Genomic DNA, 22,187 nt, shown 5'->3' with positions numbered 1-22,187 from the left:
GGGAGAATTTTGTAAGCATCCCTATTTGAAAGATTACCCTCTTCTTTACCAAGAACTAAAATTAGAGTTTTCTATCAATCTACATGAGGAAAGGAACTTTAATACTAGATGAAAGGCTAGAAAGGTTTAGAGATCAAAACTACAAGGCTGGTAAAGTTTATTAGATTGGATGGGATTGTGTTTAACAAAATGAAGGAACTAGATATTCAAGGAAGGAAAAATATATTTTAAGAGGTGTCCCCCAAGGAAAAAGACAGCAACAGGTGATCTTCTTGAATAAATGGATTCTAGATACGGAAGAAAATGTGATCACTTCAGGCTAGCACAGAATGAAGATGCGTCAATAGTGATAAAAGACTGAGACAATGAAATTTATGACTGAGTCTTAATGGCAAGAATCCAAAATCTCGGCAACCAGGCAAAGATTCAGGTGCTTTCAGAACTTTCTCCAGAGACATAAAACAGAGCTTCAAAGCTTGCAGAAGACTGAATTTAGTTACTAGGAGATAGCTCAGACGGTAGAGCATGAGATCTCAGAGTTGTGTGTTCGAGCCCCACGTTGGGCAAAAGATTCCTGCATTGCAGGAGGTTGGACTAGATGACCCCCATGGTCCCTTCCACCTCTACAATTCTATGATTCTAATGCTGTTTTCCATTCAAATCACACTGGTCAGATAACAGGTGCTTTTACCCCAGGAAAAGGCAATCTCATTTTGGAATACAATGAACAATGTTAATACTGAAATTTAGACGGAATCACTTAGCAAATGCTATATACAGTGGTACCTCGGTTTATGAACACAATTGGTTCCGGAAGTCTGTTCATAAACTGAAGCGTTCATAAACTGAAGCGAACTTTCCCATTGAAAGTAATGGAAAGTGGATTAATCCGTTCCAGACGGTCCGCGGAGTAACCGTTCATAAACTGAAGCGAACTTTTCCATTGAAAGTAATGGAAAGTGGATTAATCCGTTCCAGACGGGTCCGCGAAGTACTTAAACTGAAGCGTTCATAAACTGAAACATGGGTGTAATTGGTTCCGGAAGTGTGTTCATAAACTGAAGCGTTCATAAACTGAAGCGAACTTTCCCATTAAAAGTAATGGAAAGTGAATTAATCCGTTCCAGATGGGTCCGTGGCGTTCATAAACCGAAAATTCATAAACCGAGGTGTTCATAAACCGAGGTTCCACTGTACTAGTATTAGAAGATAGGTGTTTATTACAGAGGTACATTTGAATGCATAGTTTAACATTTTCTCACCTTTGACTGGAATGTCTTACTCCTACATAATCCATATTTTAAAAAGTTGCCTTCCTTTTAAAAACAGTGTAACAAAGGACTTAATTTATCTATACAGCAGGGGTGGGGAACCTCAGGCCCAAGAGGCCAGATGTGGCCCTCCAGGTCTTTCCCTCTGCTTGGGACTCTCACTATGCTGCCCCACAACATGAGGCCACCCCCCACTCTTCAAGCCATGCTACTCACTAACACGCTTGAGTGTCTTTGCGTAGCTGGAATCTGTGCTTGAATGATAATTATGACTCTTGCTTGCCTGGATGGGTAGCTGTAGTAACATCCAACTTTTGTGCTCCTGGAATGTGGCCTACTGAGAGCCACATCCTTACATCTGCCCACTTTAGGCTCTGGCTTCATTTACCACCAATATGTGGCTCTTGGAAGGTTCTCCAGGAAGGAATGTTGCCTGTGGGCTGAGAATGTTTTGGCACACCTGCTTTACAGGAAAGAAACTACAACCTGTGTGACTTTTAGTGCCTATGGATTAGCATCAATATATCTGGTCACACATTTGCTTGCTTATTGTTATGTATGTATACTGTTTCTGCTCTCTTCATCAGGACCTGGTGCTTAATTAGGGTTTCAAGTCCTGACTTTTCTTCCCTTTTCTATATTCTGAAAATGAAGGTTTTGTGTGTGTGTGTGTGTGTGTGTATGTGTGTGTGTTTTAAAAAAAGACCAGCAGGCCAAAAAGCAAACAAGCAAGATAAATAAATATGCATAGCATAGGCTTGCATCTTCTCGAGCAGCATATTGTTAATGGATTTCTGATCAGCAAGGCTAAGAGGAAGTGAGGCGAAATGTTCTTGTCTAACCAGACAGAGATTCTTAAGAAGCACCTTTATTAGAATACCAGAGCTGAGTGTCCTGGCAAAGCATATGCCATTCTGGCAATATTACATGCTGAGAAAATGCCAGGCTGGTCATAAAGACTGGATAACTATACAATATTTCAAAATGTATTCTATAAAACACAGTCCTGAAATCAACTGCTAATGGCAAGTCAGGAACTGTGACTAACCTATGAAGAGACTCCCCCCCCCCTATCATAATAGGATACCGTGTTTTAGTGCCTGGAATCCCATTTCCCTGGATAAGTGCAGAAGATTCCAAAGAGCAGTGCTTCACTTTGATCTACTCCTGTTGCCAAGCCTGCAAATACACAACAGTGGGGTGGGGAGTAAAAAACAAATGTAGGATGCTACACTGTATGTTAGTGCTTTGTGGAAAAATTTGTATTTTGCAAGTGCAAACTGTTCTTCCTCTCGTTAAGTCAGCAGGAATCTCCAAGCCTAAGTACCACTATTTTACCCAATAAGGAATGTATTAAAAGAAAGATAGGGAATCCGTGACACTCCAATTGTTGCTAGAATACAACTGCCTCTCATCTGTTCCAACAAACACATAGAATGGCCAGAGATGATGGGCATTGGGATGAAACATCTGGAAGGCCAAGGTATCCCAGCCCTGATCTATAGCATGGTGGCAGTTCACTTACTCAAACAAGGAGTGTGCCACTAACAAGCATAAAACAGCACAAATCTTGTGCGTCTATTTCAATAATGGTGGAATTGGAAGCGCTATATATGGTGGAATTGGAAGGATTTCCAAATCCTTCACTCTGGGAGATCAATAACAAATCACACAAGGCAATTCGGAGATGTGAAATGGGGAAACTTGGTCCTATTTTGTCTCAAATATGTCACAGTAATCACACTTTGGCCCAGCTCAGATATTTAGGAAGCTGACAAGAGGCTTCCCATGGTAGAATAATAGGTGTGCTGCCCTCCTTCCTACATGCATGAACCAGGTGTTCCACAAGGTTAATGAATTCATGTGATTCATTATCCTGAAAACCAGGAAGATTGAGAATGTTGTTGTCTTATCTAACTGGGTTTCTGTGCACATGTAATACTGTATGTGGGGTGGAGTGGAGAGTCTGTGCACCCACTCTTATACCAGCAAAGATGCACAGTAACCCAGACAATGCTTGGACTAGACCTCCAGGAATCAGTGGAAGCTAAATGGCATGTTACTGAGCAGCCAAGACTTCTGTAGATGCTTTAAGACCTTTGACCATAGTCTATCGCCACTTCATCTAAATGCCACAATATTATTCAAGCTCATTAACATTGATAAAGATATAAACTATCAGCAAGACTGGTTCAAAACATGTTGTTTTGCGTTTTAAAAAAGGTATCAATAAAAAAGGTCGCATACTTGCACATTACAGCCACATATCACAGTAATAAAACACCACATTGCTAATGGTTGGACATGACAGTAATCTCTAGTTAGAAAAAGAAAAAGAACAAAAAAGGCACAACTGCTTACAAAAATATGTGCAGGGGCTAGCAAATATTAACCCAATGTTGCCACTGAATAGAATTCCCATGCAAGGTGTCAGAAGCCAGCCAAGGAAAGCCTCTCTAACATGGACTGGCATTTTCTACCATTCACTAGTAGCTCACAATGCTTTTAAATCCATGTATCTGAAACCTTGTGGCTTTAAAAAACTTCCTCATCTTGGAAAGGGCGACCTGCCTCAGAAGCCATTTGAACTTGCACCAGAAAAAAGGAATATGTGTGGCTGTTCTGGAAGATATGCCCAGAAACTATTTGTGGCAGCCCAAAAGCCAGCCCCATGCAACCCCATGGGTTGCTCTTGAAAGCCTTTGAACAGCAGCCTCCTCCCTTGCTTCCAAAATACATAACACAACACTTAGCCATACGTGAGTGAGGTGGCTCTCCCAGCACCGGGTCACAGGTCTTGCATGCTTTATTGCCAATTTTCTATGGTTCAGGGCAGATGCAAAGATCAGTTCAATGGAGATTTCTTGCTCGAGCCTCAGGTGGGATGGTCCCATGGGTGCTGGTGCTGCTGCTGCTGGTGCTGCTGCTGCTGGTGCTGCTGCTGCTGCTGCTGCTGCTGCTGCTGTCACCACCTGGAATGTCATGGGTATTAACACGAACCTCTTGGCTCTTCAGCTGCTGATCCGGTTCATCTCCCTCCTCCCTTGCCAGGATGCCATTAGCCAACAGGGCAGGAGGCTCGTCCTCATAGTCCTGAGGTGTGTTGAGCATTGGGGACTTGGAACAGACAGTTGATGCAGTAACCATTTTGGATAAGATGGAAACCTCATCTGGCAGCGGTCCCTCTAAGAGAGGCAATTTCTATATCAGAAGAAAGAATGAACTATGAGAATAAAAGCATTTTTGAGACCAGCATATGGAGCATCATTGGCTTTACAAATGTCAGATCTTCTGGTGAAGCAGGTCAGAATGGAGGAAGGAAAGCACTTCAACGCCTAGCTGATATTATGTACCTATTGGGAAACATCTTGGGTCACAGTAAAATAGGCAGATAGAATTATTAAGGATAGAATTACAAAGCACTTGGAAGACTCTCACACAACTGGTAAACCACCAAACCAAAACACAGCCCACAGGAAGCTTCACAAGTACTTTGACTTTGCTGGCTGCCTAGGACTGCAAAGGCATGGATATACTAAGCCACAGTTTGGGATAATTCCACGCCTACCTTCCAGTGAAAAGTGCCTCCTTTTTCCCAATCTCAGTTGTATTGTGAAGGCCTGCATTGCAAGATTACACTTTCTTTTTCTGAACAGCTATATCATTGCTGTGCATTACTTACATTTTCCAAGTCAGTAGCAACACCCTCCAGCTCCACTTTCTGGCTGTTGCAGCCAAGAAGATGATCCAATACACACTGTTTTGGGTGCATTCCTTTGTCAAAGCGGTTATACATGCCACACCAGAACCTCAAGGAAAGGGAGAGAGAAAAATAGAAACTAAGATCTGCAAAGGGGATGATGACAACGACAATAGAAGTGTGTTTCCTTATTACAGAAAGCAATCTTAAGATTTTATAAGGTATAATAACCCCCATCCTCCTCATGTTAAATAAACCTGATAGGAAGAGGTACACTTCAGAATTCAAAAGAATTTTCAACATTTGATTTAATATTTGTATGCAGCTCTTCCAATAACACTGAACTCAAAGCAACTCACAATAACAAAGCATTACACATTAGCAAACATTTCTCTCCAGGAAGGGGCTTCTTCACCCAGTGAAGCAGCACAATCCCAGGCAACAACTTTTCCCACAATTCTGGCCACAAGGAAATTGTGTCCATGCCTTTTGATAGACAACACTGTGTACAACAGTAAACACAATCAGTTATTTCTATTGGAATTGCTTCTGGTGAAGGATTTCAAACATGCGTTTTCCTTGTTTTGAGGTCAAGCAAAGCAATAAAATTTTAATTTTTCCTTACAGCAGCCTTCCCCATCATGGTCCTTCCAGATGTTGTTGGACTATAACTCTCATCATTCCTGACTATTGGCTGTGATGCCTGGGATTGATAGGAGTTGTAGCCCAAAACCTCTGAAGAGCACCAGGACTGGGGGAGGCTGCCTTAGTCTCTTCATTTTCATTATGCAGTTACAAAATTAAAGCAGAATCAGCAATGGGACAACTCAAGAGTCAAGGCAGCAGTAAGGTTCCGTATTTCCCTAACTACTTTCTGCCAATAAGCAACTTTTGTTGTTTAGTCATTTAGTCATGTCCGACTCTTCGTGACTCCATGGACCAGAGCACACCAGGCACTCCTGTCTTCCACTACTTCCTGCAGTTTGGTCAAACTCAGGTTAGTAGCTAATAAGCAACTTACTGAAAACTAAATGGCAGTGTGTTCGGCCGGAGTTCCTTGTAAGCTGCAAATCCCTTATAGAGTGGGTTTCTGAACTCCTGCTTCTTCTGGAGAAGGAAAGGCCACAGGGAATGAGTCTTCTCAAGGATTCTAGGAAATAAAAAGTGAGTGATTACAGCAGCCAGTTTTTGAGGATAGGAGATATAAACAAAAGGATCTACGGAAGCAGAAGAGTGCTATAGAGGGAGAGAACGGCTGCAATTCACCAATCATAGGGAAGAACTAAAACTGACATAAAACATGCTGCTTCCACTGAAAATGGCAGCCCTGTGTCAAGTTCCTGTGTCCCTACCGTGAAGCATCCCTTTGAATCTTCCTGACTATGTCACCATTACACTGTACACTTTCCCATCTACAGCAGTCAATAATGTAGAATGAGGTAGGTAAAATGAGTGGTGTGGTAAGAATGGGACACAGGTTAGTTTCTTTGCATATTACAGAGAGATATTACGGGGTACCACATTCAATGGCAGGCCCAAATTCTTTGTCATCTGTAACTCCATCCATATACAGTCCCCCTTTACAGGTCTGGAATAGCAGTTCATAGGAGGCAAGACAAACCATGGGAGTGTAGTGTCAGCTGTCCTCTTATTACTCGAGCTTCCTGCAAATCCTGAAGGTTCACATGGAGTTCCAAGAATACACCTCAGGCTGCTTCTATGTGGGAGAACATGATGCAAATGCCCTGCTGGATCAAACCAAAGGTCCATCTAGTCCAGCATCTTGCTTGCCACAGTGGCCAAACAGATTCCTCAGTGAAGCTCACAAGCAGGACATAAAGGCAATAGCACTTTTCCTGCTATTACCAATTGCCCAGCAACTGCCTCCGAACATGCGAGGTTCCATATAGCCATCAACTTCTCTCCTATAGATTTGTCTAACCCCCTTTAATGCCATCTCTAAAATATTTTCTGACTCAACAGGGCAATGCATTTAAGAAACACATACACATTTGCGGGAGGCTGAACTAATGTTTTTAGAGTATTACTCTCCAGAGTTCAGGTGGGTTTAGGGAAATTATTCCTTCATCTTAATCTTCAGGGAACAAAGGAGAAAATACAGAATTTTGCTGGCTTGAAATGCCAACTCACTTCATATCTTCCCGGTCCTTGTGACAGGTCCCCAGGAAATTGCCGAACTGGCAGGAATAGACGTGATCGTGAATTTCAAGAAGACACCTCTCATTAAAATCGAACGCACAAGGAAACTGTTGCATGAGCTGCCAGGTACATTCAATGAACTGGGTGAAGACAGGAGACACTTCCTTGGGGTCCCCTTCTAGATGGCCACACCTGGAGAGACAGAAAAGTTTGAGGGTATCATCAAAAGCATTGTTGAAGGAAGACAATAGTTGTTTAACCTTCAGTGAATCCTCATCCGTCCCCAAAGAATCTGGTCAGAGGTGTGGAGAATTCAGATATCCTTCACAAAACCTCTTCTACTGTAATTTTGGCTGGGGGTAGGGGAAAAACACATTTCTAGGACCTCAAGGAGAGAATCTAGAAAGGGGATGATCTGGTGGGGAAGTAGCAGGAATAAACACTCTGGAGAGATTATTCTGATAGATCAGCTGACCTTATGATTATTGGTAAGGAGGTCTGGGCTTATCTGATGACTAGACAGAAGTTCAACCTGTGCCAGTTTGAGCTCCCTGAAGGAAAGGCACAATATCAAAGTACTGCTATGGTGTGTTGAATGATTATAGCAATATCACTGAGTATTCTGTAACAACTAAGATGTTAGTAGGATTTTCTATGGAGACGTTCATGCAACAAGTTTTGGCTTAGCACAGAGCTGGCAGGGAGGAACTGGGTAAGAAGAGAATGATCTTCCAGGGTTCTAAATTGTGTGAGAAAACTTTGTGGATAGAAACATTTTTAAAGCATTTTATAGGTTCTTATATTTTTTATCTCATCTTTATTGTTGTACACTACCATGATATTTTATGATGTGGTGGTGTGTGTATGCACATGCATACAGGCAACTCCCCACTTGCACACGATCAGCATGTGTGTGACAACTGACTTGCACACTGTTTCTGGTACCAAAAGGGGGCAAGGAAGGGACAGAACAGGCTGGAACTTACTTGTGCACGTTCTGATGATGTGTGCAATGACCAGGAACAAAACCCTTGCATAAGCGGGGACTCCCGTGTGTGTGTGTGTGTGTGTGTGTGTGTGTACACACTACCCCTGCTTGAGAAGGTTATGCTTGGGGATGGGCCACAACCCAATTTTAGAGTATCTACCTTGCATGCAAAAGGTCTCATTTTCAATCTCTGCTGTCTCAAGGTAAGCTTTAAAAAGCCCCCATTTGCTGTCCTATGTAGATAATACTGAGCTAGATGAACCAACCATCTGACTTAGAAAAAAGCAGCCTCCTAAATCCCTAACTAGTGGGGGTTTAGAGAAGCTGCACAACCTCAAGGGCAGGACTGAGTGTAAAAACCCATGGTCCTTAGCAGCCAAGCAACTCCGGTTGCTAAACTGGATGGGAGAGTGCTTAGAGAAGTTTGTATTATCTGTGGAATTTCTTAGCACAAGTCCTTATCTTTCTTTGTACCAGTTCCACTCTAATGAGTTCATCAGGTGCTATGCACAGTTTCTCTCTCTGCATTGTATCCTCACAACAATCCTGTGAGTTAGGTTAGGCTGAAAGCTAGTGGTTCAAAGTCACCCAATGAGCTTCAGTGCTGAGTAGGGATGTAAATTTTGATGTGCCTAGTCATACTTCAACCCCTTGACCACATCGTAACATCAGTGGAAAGCACTTGGCCAAGAAGAGCATATACAAGACATTCTAATCTTAGCACACAATTTGGATTTTACCTGTGTGAGAACTTGTGGCCCATTGCAATCCATTCCTTTTCTATCAGGACCTTTAGTGATAAATTAGAGACAGAAATTAAATAGTGAAGTGGCTTATAAAGAAAAATAAGTGGCACCATTCAGAGCAGGACATCAGGACTTACTTCAGGCTAAACAGGTGTAAGACCAGGCTGTCAGGTCCATCAGAAAAACCAACTGTGCCTAGACACCGTCCATTTAATCTTTCAGTGTGGCAACCCCTACACTCTGGAACTCTCTGCCCATTAACATTAGGCAGGTGTCCTTGCTGTACTGCTTACAGCACCTGCTAAAACCTTTTCTGTTTAGACAAGCCTACTACAGAATGTAAAGCTGACATGCATTTGAACATGTAACCTTATTTTATAATGTATATTTAACTGCTGGTTTTATTTATATTTTGGGCTTCTGTTTTACAGTAACTCTGGCTTGCATTTTTATTTTTTTATTTATTTGAATTTATATACCACCCTATACCCTGGGCTCTCAGGGTAGTTCACAGAATAAAATCAAGATATAAAACTACAAAATACATAATAAAAATAACAACCCAATCCCCCCCCCAAAAAAACCACATTTTTAAAAGGGCATAAGATGTAAATCATATTATTGTATATTTTATGTAAACTGCTTAGAGGTGTTTTTAAAAAAAATAAAATAAAATTTAGCACTATACAGATAATTTTTTTAAAAAATCGCAAGCAATGATTGATCTATCTGGAGCAGGAATTGGGCAAATTTTAACCCGAGACTCTGAAGCAGGAAGAGGGAAAAGACATCCTCGGTCCACATTTTTCAGTAACTGAAGACCCTGCTCCCTTTTCCTGAGAGTACTGGGACAGGGCTTAAGTGTGCTCTCACTGTGCTCTGCAGTCCATTTCAAATGCTGCAAGTCATTCTTAATAAGGCAAGGGTACCCTCCTGGATGCAAATTATCCAGACCTGTCTTTCCCAAGCTTGGGAGTCCAGCTGTTTTTGGGCTACAACTCCCATCATCCCTAGTTAGCAGGACCAATGATCAGGGATGATGGGAACTGTAGTCCAAAAACAGCTAGAGACACACGTTTGGGAAACACTGGTTTATAACCAATAATTTGCTTATAAACACAAAGAAAACAAAGGAGCTTGTGGTGACTTCAGGAAGCAGAAAATCGATGTCCAGCCGCTTTTGATTGATGGAACCTGTGTGGAGAGGGTGACAACGTTCAGATTCCTGGGCACTGAGTTACAGGAGGATTTGTCCTGGAGTGTCAATATAAGGGGGATTGCGAAGAAGGCGCAGCACAGACTGTATTTTTTTGAGAATTTTAAGGAAAATCACCTTCCCCAAAGGTTGCTGCTTGCTTTCTATCACTGTGCCATTGAGAGTGTGCTCACGTATGGCTTATGTGTGTGGTACAGAAGCTGCACTTGTCGGGATAGGACAGTGTTGAGCAGAGAGTATCATTGGTTGTTCTCTCTCTACCTTAGAACATATTTATACCATCAGGTGGCATAGAAAGGCACTAGACAAATCAAGAGACTCGTCGCATCCTGGTCATTGTTTCTTTGAGCTCCTGCCATCGGGACCGAGATATAGAACAATGAAGACGAGAACGAGCCGTCTCAAGAACAGTTTCTTTCCTACAGCAATTTTGACCTTAAATGCAAATTCTGAACTTTGAAGTCATTTTATTTTCATTTGTTTACTGTTCTGTATTGTATTGTGCTTATTAGTATTTTAATTTATGTGGAGTGTTTTAATTTGAGTTGATACAGCAATTGAGAAATTTCATTGTTCCCGCAAGGAGACAATGATAATAAAGATCTATTCTATTCTATTCTTTAGACAGAGGACAAGGGAGTGGGGCTTCTAGGGCAGAGTGCAATGGTCACTGAGCCTGCAGTTGAGCATTTTGGGGGCACAAAAGCTGTTGCTTTTATATTGTGGATATGTTTGTCACCCCTGAGCTCCTTTGGAAGGAACAGTGGGACATAAATCCTACAATTAAGATAGTGAACAGCAGCAGCAATAAGCTCAAGCCTCAGTGCAGAAGCTGCCTCAATGCTCTCCCCAATATTGCTCAAATACCATTTAAACAAATTACAGTAACACAAATCAATCTGAAGTTCTTTCACTCAAGATTTCTGTAGGTTCTCCTCCCTCCTAAATACAGAGAAAGCTTGAGGTTGGGGTGGGTGGGATAGAAATCATACCCACTGGTGGAGGTATTGCAATGAAAACTAGCTACGAAGAATGAAGAAGAGGGCCTCATTGTTAGCACTGGGACCCTCTTCTCCATCCTTGGTAGCTAATTTTCCATAGGAGTTGGGATGGGGAGAAGCAGGAAATGGTAGCTACCTGTACTACGAAAGCAACAGAAGGCAAAAAGGTAGCCAGTTGTTCCTCTTGCAATGTGCATAACTGAACTGATTTTATACCATTGGTGTATCTATGTTAATTAACATGGAAAAGGGTCCAGTGCACCAATGGCAGCAAACAGCAGCAATAAGAAGCCTAGCATCAATCAATAAAGATGTGGTCAATTCAAAGATCTTTAATCGTTAATTTTATCTCTCTACCACCCAAAAAGTAGCTGCCTGATAATCTTTGGAATATCATAGCTATTTCTGTTCTTTATTAAATCATGAAGTTCTTGCCAAATGCAGGTCGTTTCAGGGCAAGATCAGAACATCAAGAATTCTGAACATGGAGATGCTTTCATAGGGTGAGCATTGTATGCAAAATAGCTCTAAGTGCCTGGCTATACATGAGGAATGAGACAGTAGAATTCTGAACTACACCACATCATGTATGTGTCATATTATTGAATGCACTCCCACTCCACAGAAAGCTTCTAGCATGTAATAAACCAGTACTTCAGCATGAAAGATTTAAACACAGCCCTTTTCCTAATGTACTAGTGTGCTATAGGATTTTTTTTTATATAGGGAAGGGGGGAGAAGGAATAACTCCACCTCTCCACCTTCAGATTGATGTGGTACAGCCTGGAATTCTACTACCTCATTCTGCACAAGGGAAGGAGCAGCCTATTAAAGGACTGTTAATACAGTCAAGCAACATTTAGCACATCTCTTACAATATTTTCCTCTGCAGGAGGGCTTCTAGGAAGATGCCCAGGGAAGAAATGCACGAGGAGACACAATAGAACCGAAAAATCCTCATTTCCCTTCCCACAAATATTTTTTGCTTTCAAAAGCAACACTACCACACATTTAGATTTCCAATTCTAAGGTAAGCATTTCTACATGATATGGAATTGCTCCAGCAGCCCTCCCGTGGAAGAAAACAGACAACACACAAAGATGCATGACTCATATCCTCAAATACCAATTTATGTCAACCTCAGAGTGACATAAAAACCGGGGGGGGAATTAGAATCATGAAATTCCTCCAGTGAGTATTTTTTAAGTGCCTGGAAGCATTCTGAGGTACACCTTGGGATCAGATTAGGTAGTGCCGCACATACGCTTGTATCTTTAATTATATGAAATGCTTGTAGGCAACGCTGTGCTTATACAATGAGCATATGCACCTCTAATGTAGGACAGACCACGTTATCTTAGAATCCTGACTGTGTGTAGCCCATGATATGGAAATTCAGCACATTCCAATATTTAATATTATTCTTTTCATTCAAAATAAATCCAGCCTCTAATAAAGCCACACAAATATGAATTTGAAACTGATAGCCAATATGTAATGAAAGATCTGAAGCCAGAACGAGTCACATTTCTGTCATCCATTATGCTGTTTATTTTTAGACTGCAAACCTGCATGCACTGTGGTGTGAGTGTGTGTGTGTGTGTGTGTGTTTCAAAATTAGCACTTTAACTGCCTAATAAGTGTCAGGAAGCTTTAAAAATAATGCTGGCTGTGATTTAACATACAGGGCATTTTGCACAGTAATTCTTCAGCATTTTGCACAGTAATTCTTTCCTTACTATGTCTAGTAGCAGTAGCAGATATTATGCAGATGTAAATTGATGCACATAGTTGCTAACTTTGTTTACTCTATAATCCTAAAAGGCAGTTTACATTACAGGAATTTGAAATCACAAGTCCCCCACCACAGTTCCCCTAGAAGGGTTTAAGCCTTTTTCCTCAGTGGATTATAAAGCTGTAGCATTCAAAAAGTCTCTTGTTGGAAAAACTGGGGAGTAAACCCAAAGAGTGCTAATAAGCAACCTAGTACAACCCTTCACTTCAGTTCTCAAAGAATGGTAATAAATAATTTCTGTATCAGCTAGCATTCTTGGTTAAAACTGAAAGGGAGAGAAACAATTCATTATGGTGGTCTATCACACATACCCTCAGACTGAATAAAGACAAACATTTATGCAGAAGTTTAACTCACTATACTTAGAGGCTTAATTTAATGCAAGAATAGATGGCTTTAATTTAAAAAATATGCATGAGCTATCTGAAATAAGGGAGAGCCTCCCCCACAACTCACATTAGTCTTTACTTCAAGTCTTATTAGACTGATGATATGTTCATATGTGCGCAGAGAAAAATGCCCTGCAAGTTCAAAGTACGGTATGAAATAGTGACATTGATGCACACTACTACAGTAAAAGTGCAGCCCTGCCCAGTGGAATGGCTTTGCCTGCCATTTGCTTAGCTGTGGAAGAAGTGGAGTAGGCACAACTACACATCACTGCCTGGCCCATAAGCATTCTGTTAGCTGGTACCAGGAACTCCAGCTGCCCATGCCATAACTTGCCTGCCCACCTTCACTCAGTGTTCCTGATGACAGTGCAAAAATGTCTTATGCAAATTAGGGTAAATTTGCAAAATATTATTTGCACTGGAACACTTTCAGTTTGGATCAGAACATTTTCTGATGCCCTAGAGAGTGTTCTAATTTAGCATGTTTATTTTATATGCTTTCAGTAAACAAAGCTAAAACCTTTGAAGTTGTCAAGCTTGACTAATACTGTATTTGCAATCAGTATTCATTCATTGTACTTAATTAACTTATGAAACAGAAAAAATTCTGTAGAGACATAAAGCACCGGAAAAAAAATCCATCCCACATCACTGCTTGAAAATATATAAAGAAGTCAAGGGGCAAGTCATATACGATATATCAGAGTCCCCCAGTCCCACCACTGTTCAAATTAATTAGATTTGTCATGTGCAACTGCACCATGACTTCTCCAAATCACAAGCATTCAAAAGAAGCATTCAGATGCTTTAATTGGGGTTTGTTTACACATAGACCAATTCTAACCATTTGCATGAATTGACCATATGGTTTAAAAACAAAAAAGCGCAGACAGATCTTCTCCTGCTCTTACCATAAATCCCTTAAAGGTCCGATAAAAGGGGTCCAAGAGGAGGCTGGCCACTGAGCAGACCTGGGCAGTGCGATCCCAGCCATCAGAGCAGTGCACTAGGACGGTGGTACCTTCATCTTTCACTGCCTATGACAGGTGAGATGGCACACACAAATAAAAACGTACCATATAAACCTCCTGAACATTTCACAGCAAAACATTTTGACTGCTGCTTTAAATAAAATGCTGGATTACAGAATACCAATATGGAGAGAAGGCCAAACAATGAACTATGAAGCAGGTGGGAGCCTAGAGGACAGATGGGGAATCTGTGATCCTTCAGGTGTTACTGGACTACAACTGCCATCATCCCTGACTGTGGGCCATGGTGGCTGGTGCTGATGTGAGTTGGGAGTTCAGCAACATCTGGAGGGAACCACGTTTCCCATTCCTGGCCTACAGAACACATGACCCTCTCCAACACCCCCCATTTAAGTAGGTGGCCCTCCATTTGTTTTTAATAGCCTGGATATGAAAAAACAAGAGCTGTGATTTCCCCTCTATGGGTCTTGCCATCATGGACTTTAACAATCTGTTAGTTTTTTTCTGCTGCCCTTAAGAGTGCCCCAACACTGAACAACTTCCTAACCAAGCTGAATAGTGGAGCTGCCTCCTCTTGAGCACATCAAAGTGTCAATTCCATGTAGAAGTCATGGAACCATGAAAGGTTTAACGTGGAAGACCTTCTTTTCCTAGTGTTCATTCAAGATCTGCCTTGCCCAAGCACAGCCCAAGCAATAAAGCTTTCACTCCTGCTCTCCCATTTCTCTGATGACGTATATCTTTGGAAATTCAGAGGTAGGCCTTACCTTAGCAAGAAAGACACCAGCATCCATTACAGCTTTAATGTGCCGTAACCAGCCAGAGTTCTCTAAGCCAGTAAGGAAATCACTCATTGAAGGAGATTTCGTTTCACACACTAAAGGAACAAAAGTGGAAGGTATGATAAACATACAACTGTCTCTATCGTTATGGAGGTTTCTTCCAAACATTGAGAAACTGTTTGTGTGAAGGCCACTCAGAAATTGCTACCCAATATAAATTCCTCCTTCATGTAGTCAGAAACTAGGGAGTCTTTCAGCCATGCACCTTGCGAAGGCTGATTTAAAATGCATGTTAACTGAACAGCAAAAATTGTGTTTTTAATATTCTCTTGGGAGCCACTCACGAGTGGCTGGGGCAACCCAGTCAGATGGGTGGTATATAAATAAAATAATAATTACTATTATTAGTATTATCAGGTTATGTGCTTCGCTAAAAAACATTTTTATTTTGCAGATTCCTAAACTTCATTCAAGCATGGATTCCAGAGCAGTGTGCATAAAAATTCTAAATATCAATACAATATTAAAACAATAAAAATGAGATGGGAATAAAATCTGAGGAATATTAATCCAAAACAAAGTGGCAAAAGGAGCACACACCATTCTTCCCTTCTGTGGGAGGGTATGCCAAATCCAGGACAAAACCACCAAGAAGGCCCTATCCTTTGCAGATGCATAATGCATCTCTCCAGAGATGGAACTCACGGATATGAAAACCTTAATGCTTGGGCAGGCTGGAATGGAAAAAGGCACTCCATCACTGCTTTGCTTTTCACCAAAGGTGAAAAGCCTTTGGGGCATCCAGTCACCTCACAAGGTACCCTCCAAAGTAGAAACACAAACTTGTGTGCAACAAAGTGCCATCAGGTACAATTCCGATTCAGCTGGCAGCTTGTGAGAAGTGACAGAAAGCCAGCTTATTCACCCTGCAGGATCAGATTTCCCTTGGTGATATCATGACTGGGGAGAATCCTGCCTCCAAACAGCTTGGCCAGGAATGATTCAACCCTCCTCCTCCATATAAAGAAGTTGGTCACTTCTGATTTCAGTAGGACGACTCTGAACTCTGCTGCTCAAATAGTTCAAACCCTCCTTTCTCAATGTTTTAATTTTAATTTTAAAATTAAAATGCAGGTGTTTATCCCCCATCAGCTTTCATCTCTCTAAGTATTGCAACCATGTAATATCTCTCTCAGGTAACTTCTTAGAGCAAGCTGTAACATCAGCTAACAATTCAAGGCACTTCAGCAAGACAGGAGAGCTGTATTTACTCTCCTAATCTCTTGCCTGTCCCACACCTGCAGAGTACACAAGCTCCTGTGTCTACAATAACTGCCTATCTTACAGCAAGGTAGCTCAACAGGTGGTCATCGCAAGTGGCCAGCCAAAATAAAAAAAAACCCAAACACACCTTCCAGTAGCTTCTGCAGGCTGCTCCTCATTACATGGATGTTTTCGATACCAATGAATTTAAAACGAATGTTGTCGTAGTTATCAACATTCTCATAACCCTTTCCAGCAGCTCGGTTGGCCATGGCATTCAACTGGAAAAATTACGTAGCAAAAAATGATTATGTACAGCCCTTTCTGATATATACACACCCACTGGCCCTCTTTAGCATTATTTGAAAAAGTAACTTAAAAAGTGGGATTCATCCTATATACAGTGTGGTGTCTCACAAAAATTTCTAGGACAGAAACTAGAACATTATCAGAACTGCAAGGCTACAATCCTACAATAACGTTCTCCTCTTTCCCCTAGGGATGCTAAGTATTAAATGATGCATCATTGTGCAGTATTTTTTGTAACCTGCTGCAAGTAGCAACCAATTAAGAGAAGATAAATCTGCCATCCCTGACCTGGTGCTTTCCATATGCTTTGGACCATAACTCCCATTGTGCAGGCCATTGTTAATGGGAGTTTCTGCCCAAAACATCTGGAGAGCATCAGGTTGCAGAAGGCTGATTTAAAAAGCATACTAACTGAGTAGCAAATATGAAGTGACTGGAAGATCCTGTTGTGCATGTGTAAGAAGCATCAGTAGTGTCAAGAGCTGGCAACACTTTTTCTGCTGAAGGCCACATTCCCTTGTAGATAATCTGTTGTGGGGGGCACATGCAGTGGTGGGCTGGGAAGAACAAAATGTGAGCAGGTCACACTCTTCTCTCTCTCTTTGCCAACCTCTTCCCTTCCCTTTCCCTCCTTCTTACCACCTGCAAGAAGTTAGCCCAAGGTCCACATGAAGCAGTCCAAGGGCTATGTAAGGCCCAGCTATGAGACTAGGAAAAGAATGTCATAATTTTCCTCCCTAGCAGCATCCCTTTATGGCCACACTGTGTTTAGGCAATGTCAAAGTCAGAGTTTGTTGACCACACGAGTGCCCACAGATCCCATGAAGTGATACCTTTGGCCTTGTGTCTACAACATACATGAACGGACTTCCTGGGTTGGCTTCCCTAAGTGCTTGCAGCAGCTGTTCATCCTCTAGGCAACGAGCACTAAACCCAGACAAGGGCTGACTACAACGACATATTGCAGCCTGAAAGACACAAGAGTATGTCACGTGTAGCAGGTAAGAAGTTCTCCAGCACATAATTGTTCAGTAAGGCACCTCATTTTCTCCACCCACCACTTGCAGATAGCAACATCAGTGTATTAAGCAATTGCCTTGGTCTACCAACATGCATATATATTATGAGAAAAGCTTTTATGAGAGCACACAGAAGTGACACAATTGTGGGGAGGGAAACCGACTTATCCTTTAACAGCTGTCTGGAGTTTATCTGGGCTGCCAATGCTTAGGGGGGTTAGGAGAAACAGCTTTTATTCAGAGAATACCTCCTTTTGGATGAAACAGTGCCTTTTGTGAAATGAGATCATCACCCTCCTATCCATTTAATTTTGATCATCATTCTTATCCCAAACTGGTGACAATGCTGAGTAACCAGAATACTAGCATGAAAACGCATACAACACCAACCAAGGGAAGTTTCCCCCAAATGCGGTAACAAAATAATTCTGTCCATACTTGAACCTAGGGCACTGCAAGGACAGCAAAGTTAAAAGCTAAATATGTTTTATTCCACAGTGAGAACCAATGCCACTTAAATCAGGCCAACAATGAATAAAAGAGGGTTCTCTGTTGCAAGCTATTTCCTGTTTCAAAAAGCTGAGATTAGCAGAGTTGAAATATAATTAGCTGAACATTGCCCAACATAACCAGATCTGTAGTTTTCAAGAAGAAAAAAGCTCTTCTGAATTGATCTGAATGAAGTGTTGCCACCAAGTTCTGTGCAAAATGGAACTGCGTGAGAGAGTTTCAGGTGAGACCAAGAGGAGAAACTTACTGTTGTCCATGGGGTTCCCCATAAAGAGATTTTGGCAAGGCCCCCCCACTGAGTCACCACAAGGCCAGAGCCAAGGCATCTGTGTGCACTGAAGACTTCACCAACACTTGCAGGCTGAGGTGTGTATAGCCAGGAGCTGGCTCTCCCCATCATTCCTGCATTGTCTCCCTAGGACAATGTGGGGGGGCGGTGCGGAAAAAGAGACACCAAAAAACTGCTGCACATGCCTCAGCCAACCAAGAGCTAATAGTCATCAGTAGCCAGTAGTTGCTGCTGAACCATCTAACTTTACTCATTTCATCTCCACATCCCCTCCACAAATTGTGGATGAAACCCAACTGGAAAATCAGAATTCCAGGCTCCTGATTTTAGGAGTCCAGTTTAAAACTGTAATAATATATAATTTTAAGTAGCTGTTTTTCCTCAGCTCTTCTCTAAATGAAATTCTGAAAAGGGACATCTAGTCAATTCAGGATGGGCCCCCCAAAACTGGGCAAAATAATTTTGGCCATGCTTTGTCGTAAAGCAACAAATCATGGCCAAAATTATTTTGCCCAGCCACTTCTGTAAAATGTTGCAAGAAGTCATATGGTATGGTGGGGGAAGAGAGAAGACATGAGCAATATTTACATGTGTTTAAAATGTAAAGCTAAAATAGTGTTCAAGGTAGCAATTTCAGTACAAGAAGACAAGATTGCCCTCTGCATCAAATAAGCATTGTCTAAGGCTTGATCTATCCTAGCGGTGGAGAACCTGTGGCCCTGTGCATGTTGTTGGATTTCAGCTCCAACTATTGATACTGATCAAGGAAGATGGAACCTGTTGTCCAGTAATGTCTGGAGAGTCATTGGTTCCCCACCCCTAGTCGACACATACAGCACAATCAGGTGGAGTCCCGAGGAAGATGACGGGACTGCCTATGGAGGAAGACCAAAACCCCATGAAAAGCAGAACATGTGTTACTAACATTATTCTCTTTGTAGAAGTAGGAAAGTGCTGGTATCCGACCTCGGCTTCGAAACTTTGAGCTCCCCAGCACCATTGCCCTAGTAGCTGCTTTAGGCACCACTAGATCTGGAGAGTATGTGCTGCAAACCTAAGATACAAAAAGAAATGAAATGGAGAGAGGACTGGAATCTTAAATTATTAACTCGTTGAGGCATTTATTACAGGTTTGCAATTAGCAGCTGCTGGCTATAACAACTCAACATTGATATTAAAGCTAAGTCAGCTGCAAATGTGTTAAGGTGGTTAGCACTTTTTGTTCAGAATCAGCAGGAGTAAGATATACTATTGCTACAAGTAAGCAAGCACCAAACACACATTCTAAATTGCTCTGACTGACAGAATGCACAGCATTATGGTTCATTATAATTTAGAAGAGAGGGACCTTTCTGCAAGTTCCCTGGACATGTAAGGTCAGTTTGATTAATGAGTCAGACCTTTTCAGTTGTGGTTTCACTGTTGTACAATTCCCCAGGGAAAGCTCACCAAAGCCCAACAGTAACTGTTTTCAGGAGATGTGTTACAGGACCCTGTTATGTGTGGTTTGTTTCAACAGTCTTTTATAGAATGCAAGGCTAGAGAGAAGAGCAGATTTTCTCCCTGACCTTGTATTGTTTCTCATAGATTACTATCTCATTACACCTTATTGTCTGCACTTAAAAATTTGCAACATAGCAATACAAAAGCTTATATCCCAAAACAAATGGTGCATAATTAGTTCAGTTTTATCCTTCCTTAACATATCCAACCTTATCTTATAAAATTATGGGCCTTTTCCATGGGATGTCCAAATCACTTAAGACATACTTAACCAAGTTAAGAGTAAAGGGAAAATAAAGGATAGAAGTATCTGAGATGAACAATGGGGGTGGAGATGCTCCTTCATGTATACTGGACCAAGGCCATTTAGGGCTTTAAAGGTCAGCACCAACACTTTGAATTGTGTTCAGAAACATACTGGGAGCCAATGTAGATCTTTCAGGACCGGTATTGTATGGTCTTGGCAGCCACCAGAGCATGGGGGATAAGATGGAACCCTGCAGGATACCAGAGGACAACTGCCATGGTGCCTACTTTCTGGAAATGGACCTGGAGGTAGGAGCAGAGCTACTGAAATACAGTGCCCCCAACCCTTACCTCCCTGAGCTGCCTCAAAAGGATACTATGGTCAACAGTATCAAAAACTGCAGAAAGATCAAGGAGTACAAGCAGGGGCACAGTCTCTACATCTCTCTCATGATAAATGTCATCAACTAGGATGGCAAAAGCAGTTTCAGTGCCATGACCAGGTCTGAAACCGGAAGAGATTGGATCCAAGCAATCGGCTTCCTTTGAGCATGCCTGAAGCTGGACTGCCAACACCTTCTCAAGCACTTTGCCCAGAAAAAGGCATATTTGCCACTGGACGATAGTTGGTATTCTTCGGCTTATTTATATCCTGCCTTTAATGATATTCATCTTTTGAAGCAACTCACAAGTAAAATAAAAAATACATGAACAAAGTTAGAATGAAAAATATAACCACCCATTGGAATGAAACACTGCATTAAGCTGCCGTCTGAACAAGAATTACCTCATAGTCTTTGTTAAAATCAGTTATTTCCCAATAGTCATTTGGAATCCCCATGCGCTGGTAGTCTATTTTGACATCTATCAGCTTCCAGCCCATCTCCCGGTTCTCTTTGGGCATTTTGGGATTGTAAGAGAATGCATAAAGCTCTTCCGGTTTCACTAGAGCACAAAAACAATTTTGAAAGAGGAAAAAGTTAAGTGATTGTGCAAGCCAGAATCCTTCATAAATCACAGGTACACATGCACACACAAAAGTGGAATCAGGAGTAGGGATGAATTACTCTGCAAATGTGCTCTGCTTGATTACTTGTTTTTCCAGTTTTAAGCTCAGCATGCTTTATTTCTGCTTTTTAAAAATAGATAAATAAATGTGCCATTTTAAAACGGCATATGCTTTTCTTTTCAAGTCAGCAGAAAATCTGTACTCATTTTTTTGGCAATTCCCCTCATATATTGCTTTTTTATGGGGGGGACGGGGATAGTGCATTCACTATTATACATATTTTTGCACACACTATCCTCTAACATATGCTTTTTTATATACACATTTTTGGTAGGAAAACTGCATCACAAAAAACTGCATCACAATTCTGAGAAGTGTGAATTTAAAAGGATAACTCTGTTTTGGTTTAGAACAGGCATCCCCAAACTGCGGCCCTTCAGATGTTTTGGCCTACAACTCCCATGATCCCTAGCTAACAGGACCAGTGGTCAGGGATGATGGGAATTGTAGTCTAAAACATCTGGAGGGCCGAAGTTTGGGGATGCCTGGTTTAGAAGGTATGAATTAGGAAAAATAGAATCATAGAACTGTTGGGTTGGAAGGGATACTGAGGATCATCTAGTCTAATCCCCTGCAATGCAGGAATATGCAGCTGTCCCATATGGGGATCAAACCTGCAACCTTGGTATTATCAGCACCACACTCTAACCAACTGAGCTATCCAGCTGATGTTTGAGCTATAGCAGTAAAACAGAACAAATTTCTCCTCTATCCCCATTGAGAGGTTTCCTTTGTGTTCAGTTTTGTTCCAATTTCAGATTTTGTTTTAACAGCCTCCCTCAGCCTTGGGGGAAAAAAGCCCTTAAATTACTAATTCACATGACATTTACCAATGTTCCCTCCTATTCATCTACATATACATATGATTGCCCATTCCACTGTTAAAAGAAAGAACAAACTTTCATAAAGCTTCTGTGACAGTTCGAATGGGAGGT

At 41.6% G+C, this 22,187-nt stretch overlaps 1 protein-coding gene across 1 annotated transcript in view; it reads right to left on the bottom strand.

Annotated features, from left to right (window-relative positions):
• Window positions 1–201: 201 nt before the first annotated feature.
• The window catches only part of MTMR8 (myotubularin related protein 8), a 36,013-nt gene continuing 14,027 nt past the window's right edge, over window positions 202–22,187 (bottom strand). Inside the window, exons 4-14 of the mRNA XM_035101239.3 lie at window positions 20,971–21,128; window positions 19,360–19,488; window positions 17,450–17,584; window positions 16,456–16,588; window positions 15,030–15,139; window positions 14,182–14,307; window positions 8,860–8,909; window positions 7,123–7,323; window positions 5,993–6,121; window positions 4,954–5,080; window positions 202–4,472 (exon numbers count right to left, since the gene is read on the bottom strand). Of these exons, the coding sequence (XP_034957130.3) occupies window positions 4,122–4,472; window positions 4,954–5,080; window positions 5,993–6,121; window positions 7,123–7,323; window positions 8,860–8,909; window positions 14,182–14,307; window positions 15,030–15,139; window positions 16,456–16,588; window positions 17,450–17,584; window positions 19,360–19,488; window positions 20,971–21,128 (1,649 nt within the window). The 3' untranslated portion in view covers window positions 202–4,121. The remainder of the gene's footprint in view (window positions 4,473–4,953; window positions 5,081–5,992; window positions 6,122–7,122; window positions 7,324–8,859; window positions 8,910–14,181; window positions 14,308–15,029; window positions 15,140–16,455; window positions 16,589–17,449; window positions 17,585–19,359; window positions 19,489–20,970; window positions 21,129–22,187) is intronic.

Source organism: Zootoca vivipara, chromosome Z2 (assembly GCF_965207765.1).
Source record: "Zootoca vivipara chromosome Z2, rZooViv2.hap1.1, whole genome shotgun sequence".
Taxonomy (NCBI): Eukaryota; Metazoa; Chordata; class Lepidosauria; order Squamata; family Lacertidae; genus Zootoca; species Zootoca vivipara.
The sequence above is the reverse complement of the archived record's forward strand: the minus strand, read 5'-3'. Positions and strand labels throughout refer to the sequence as shown.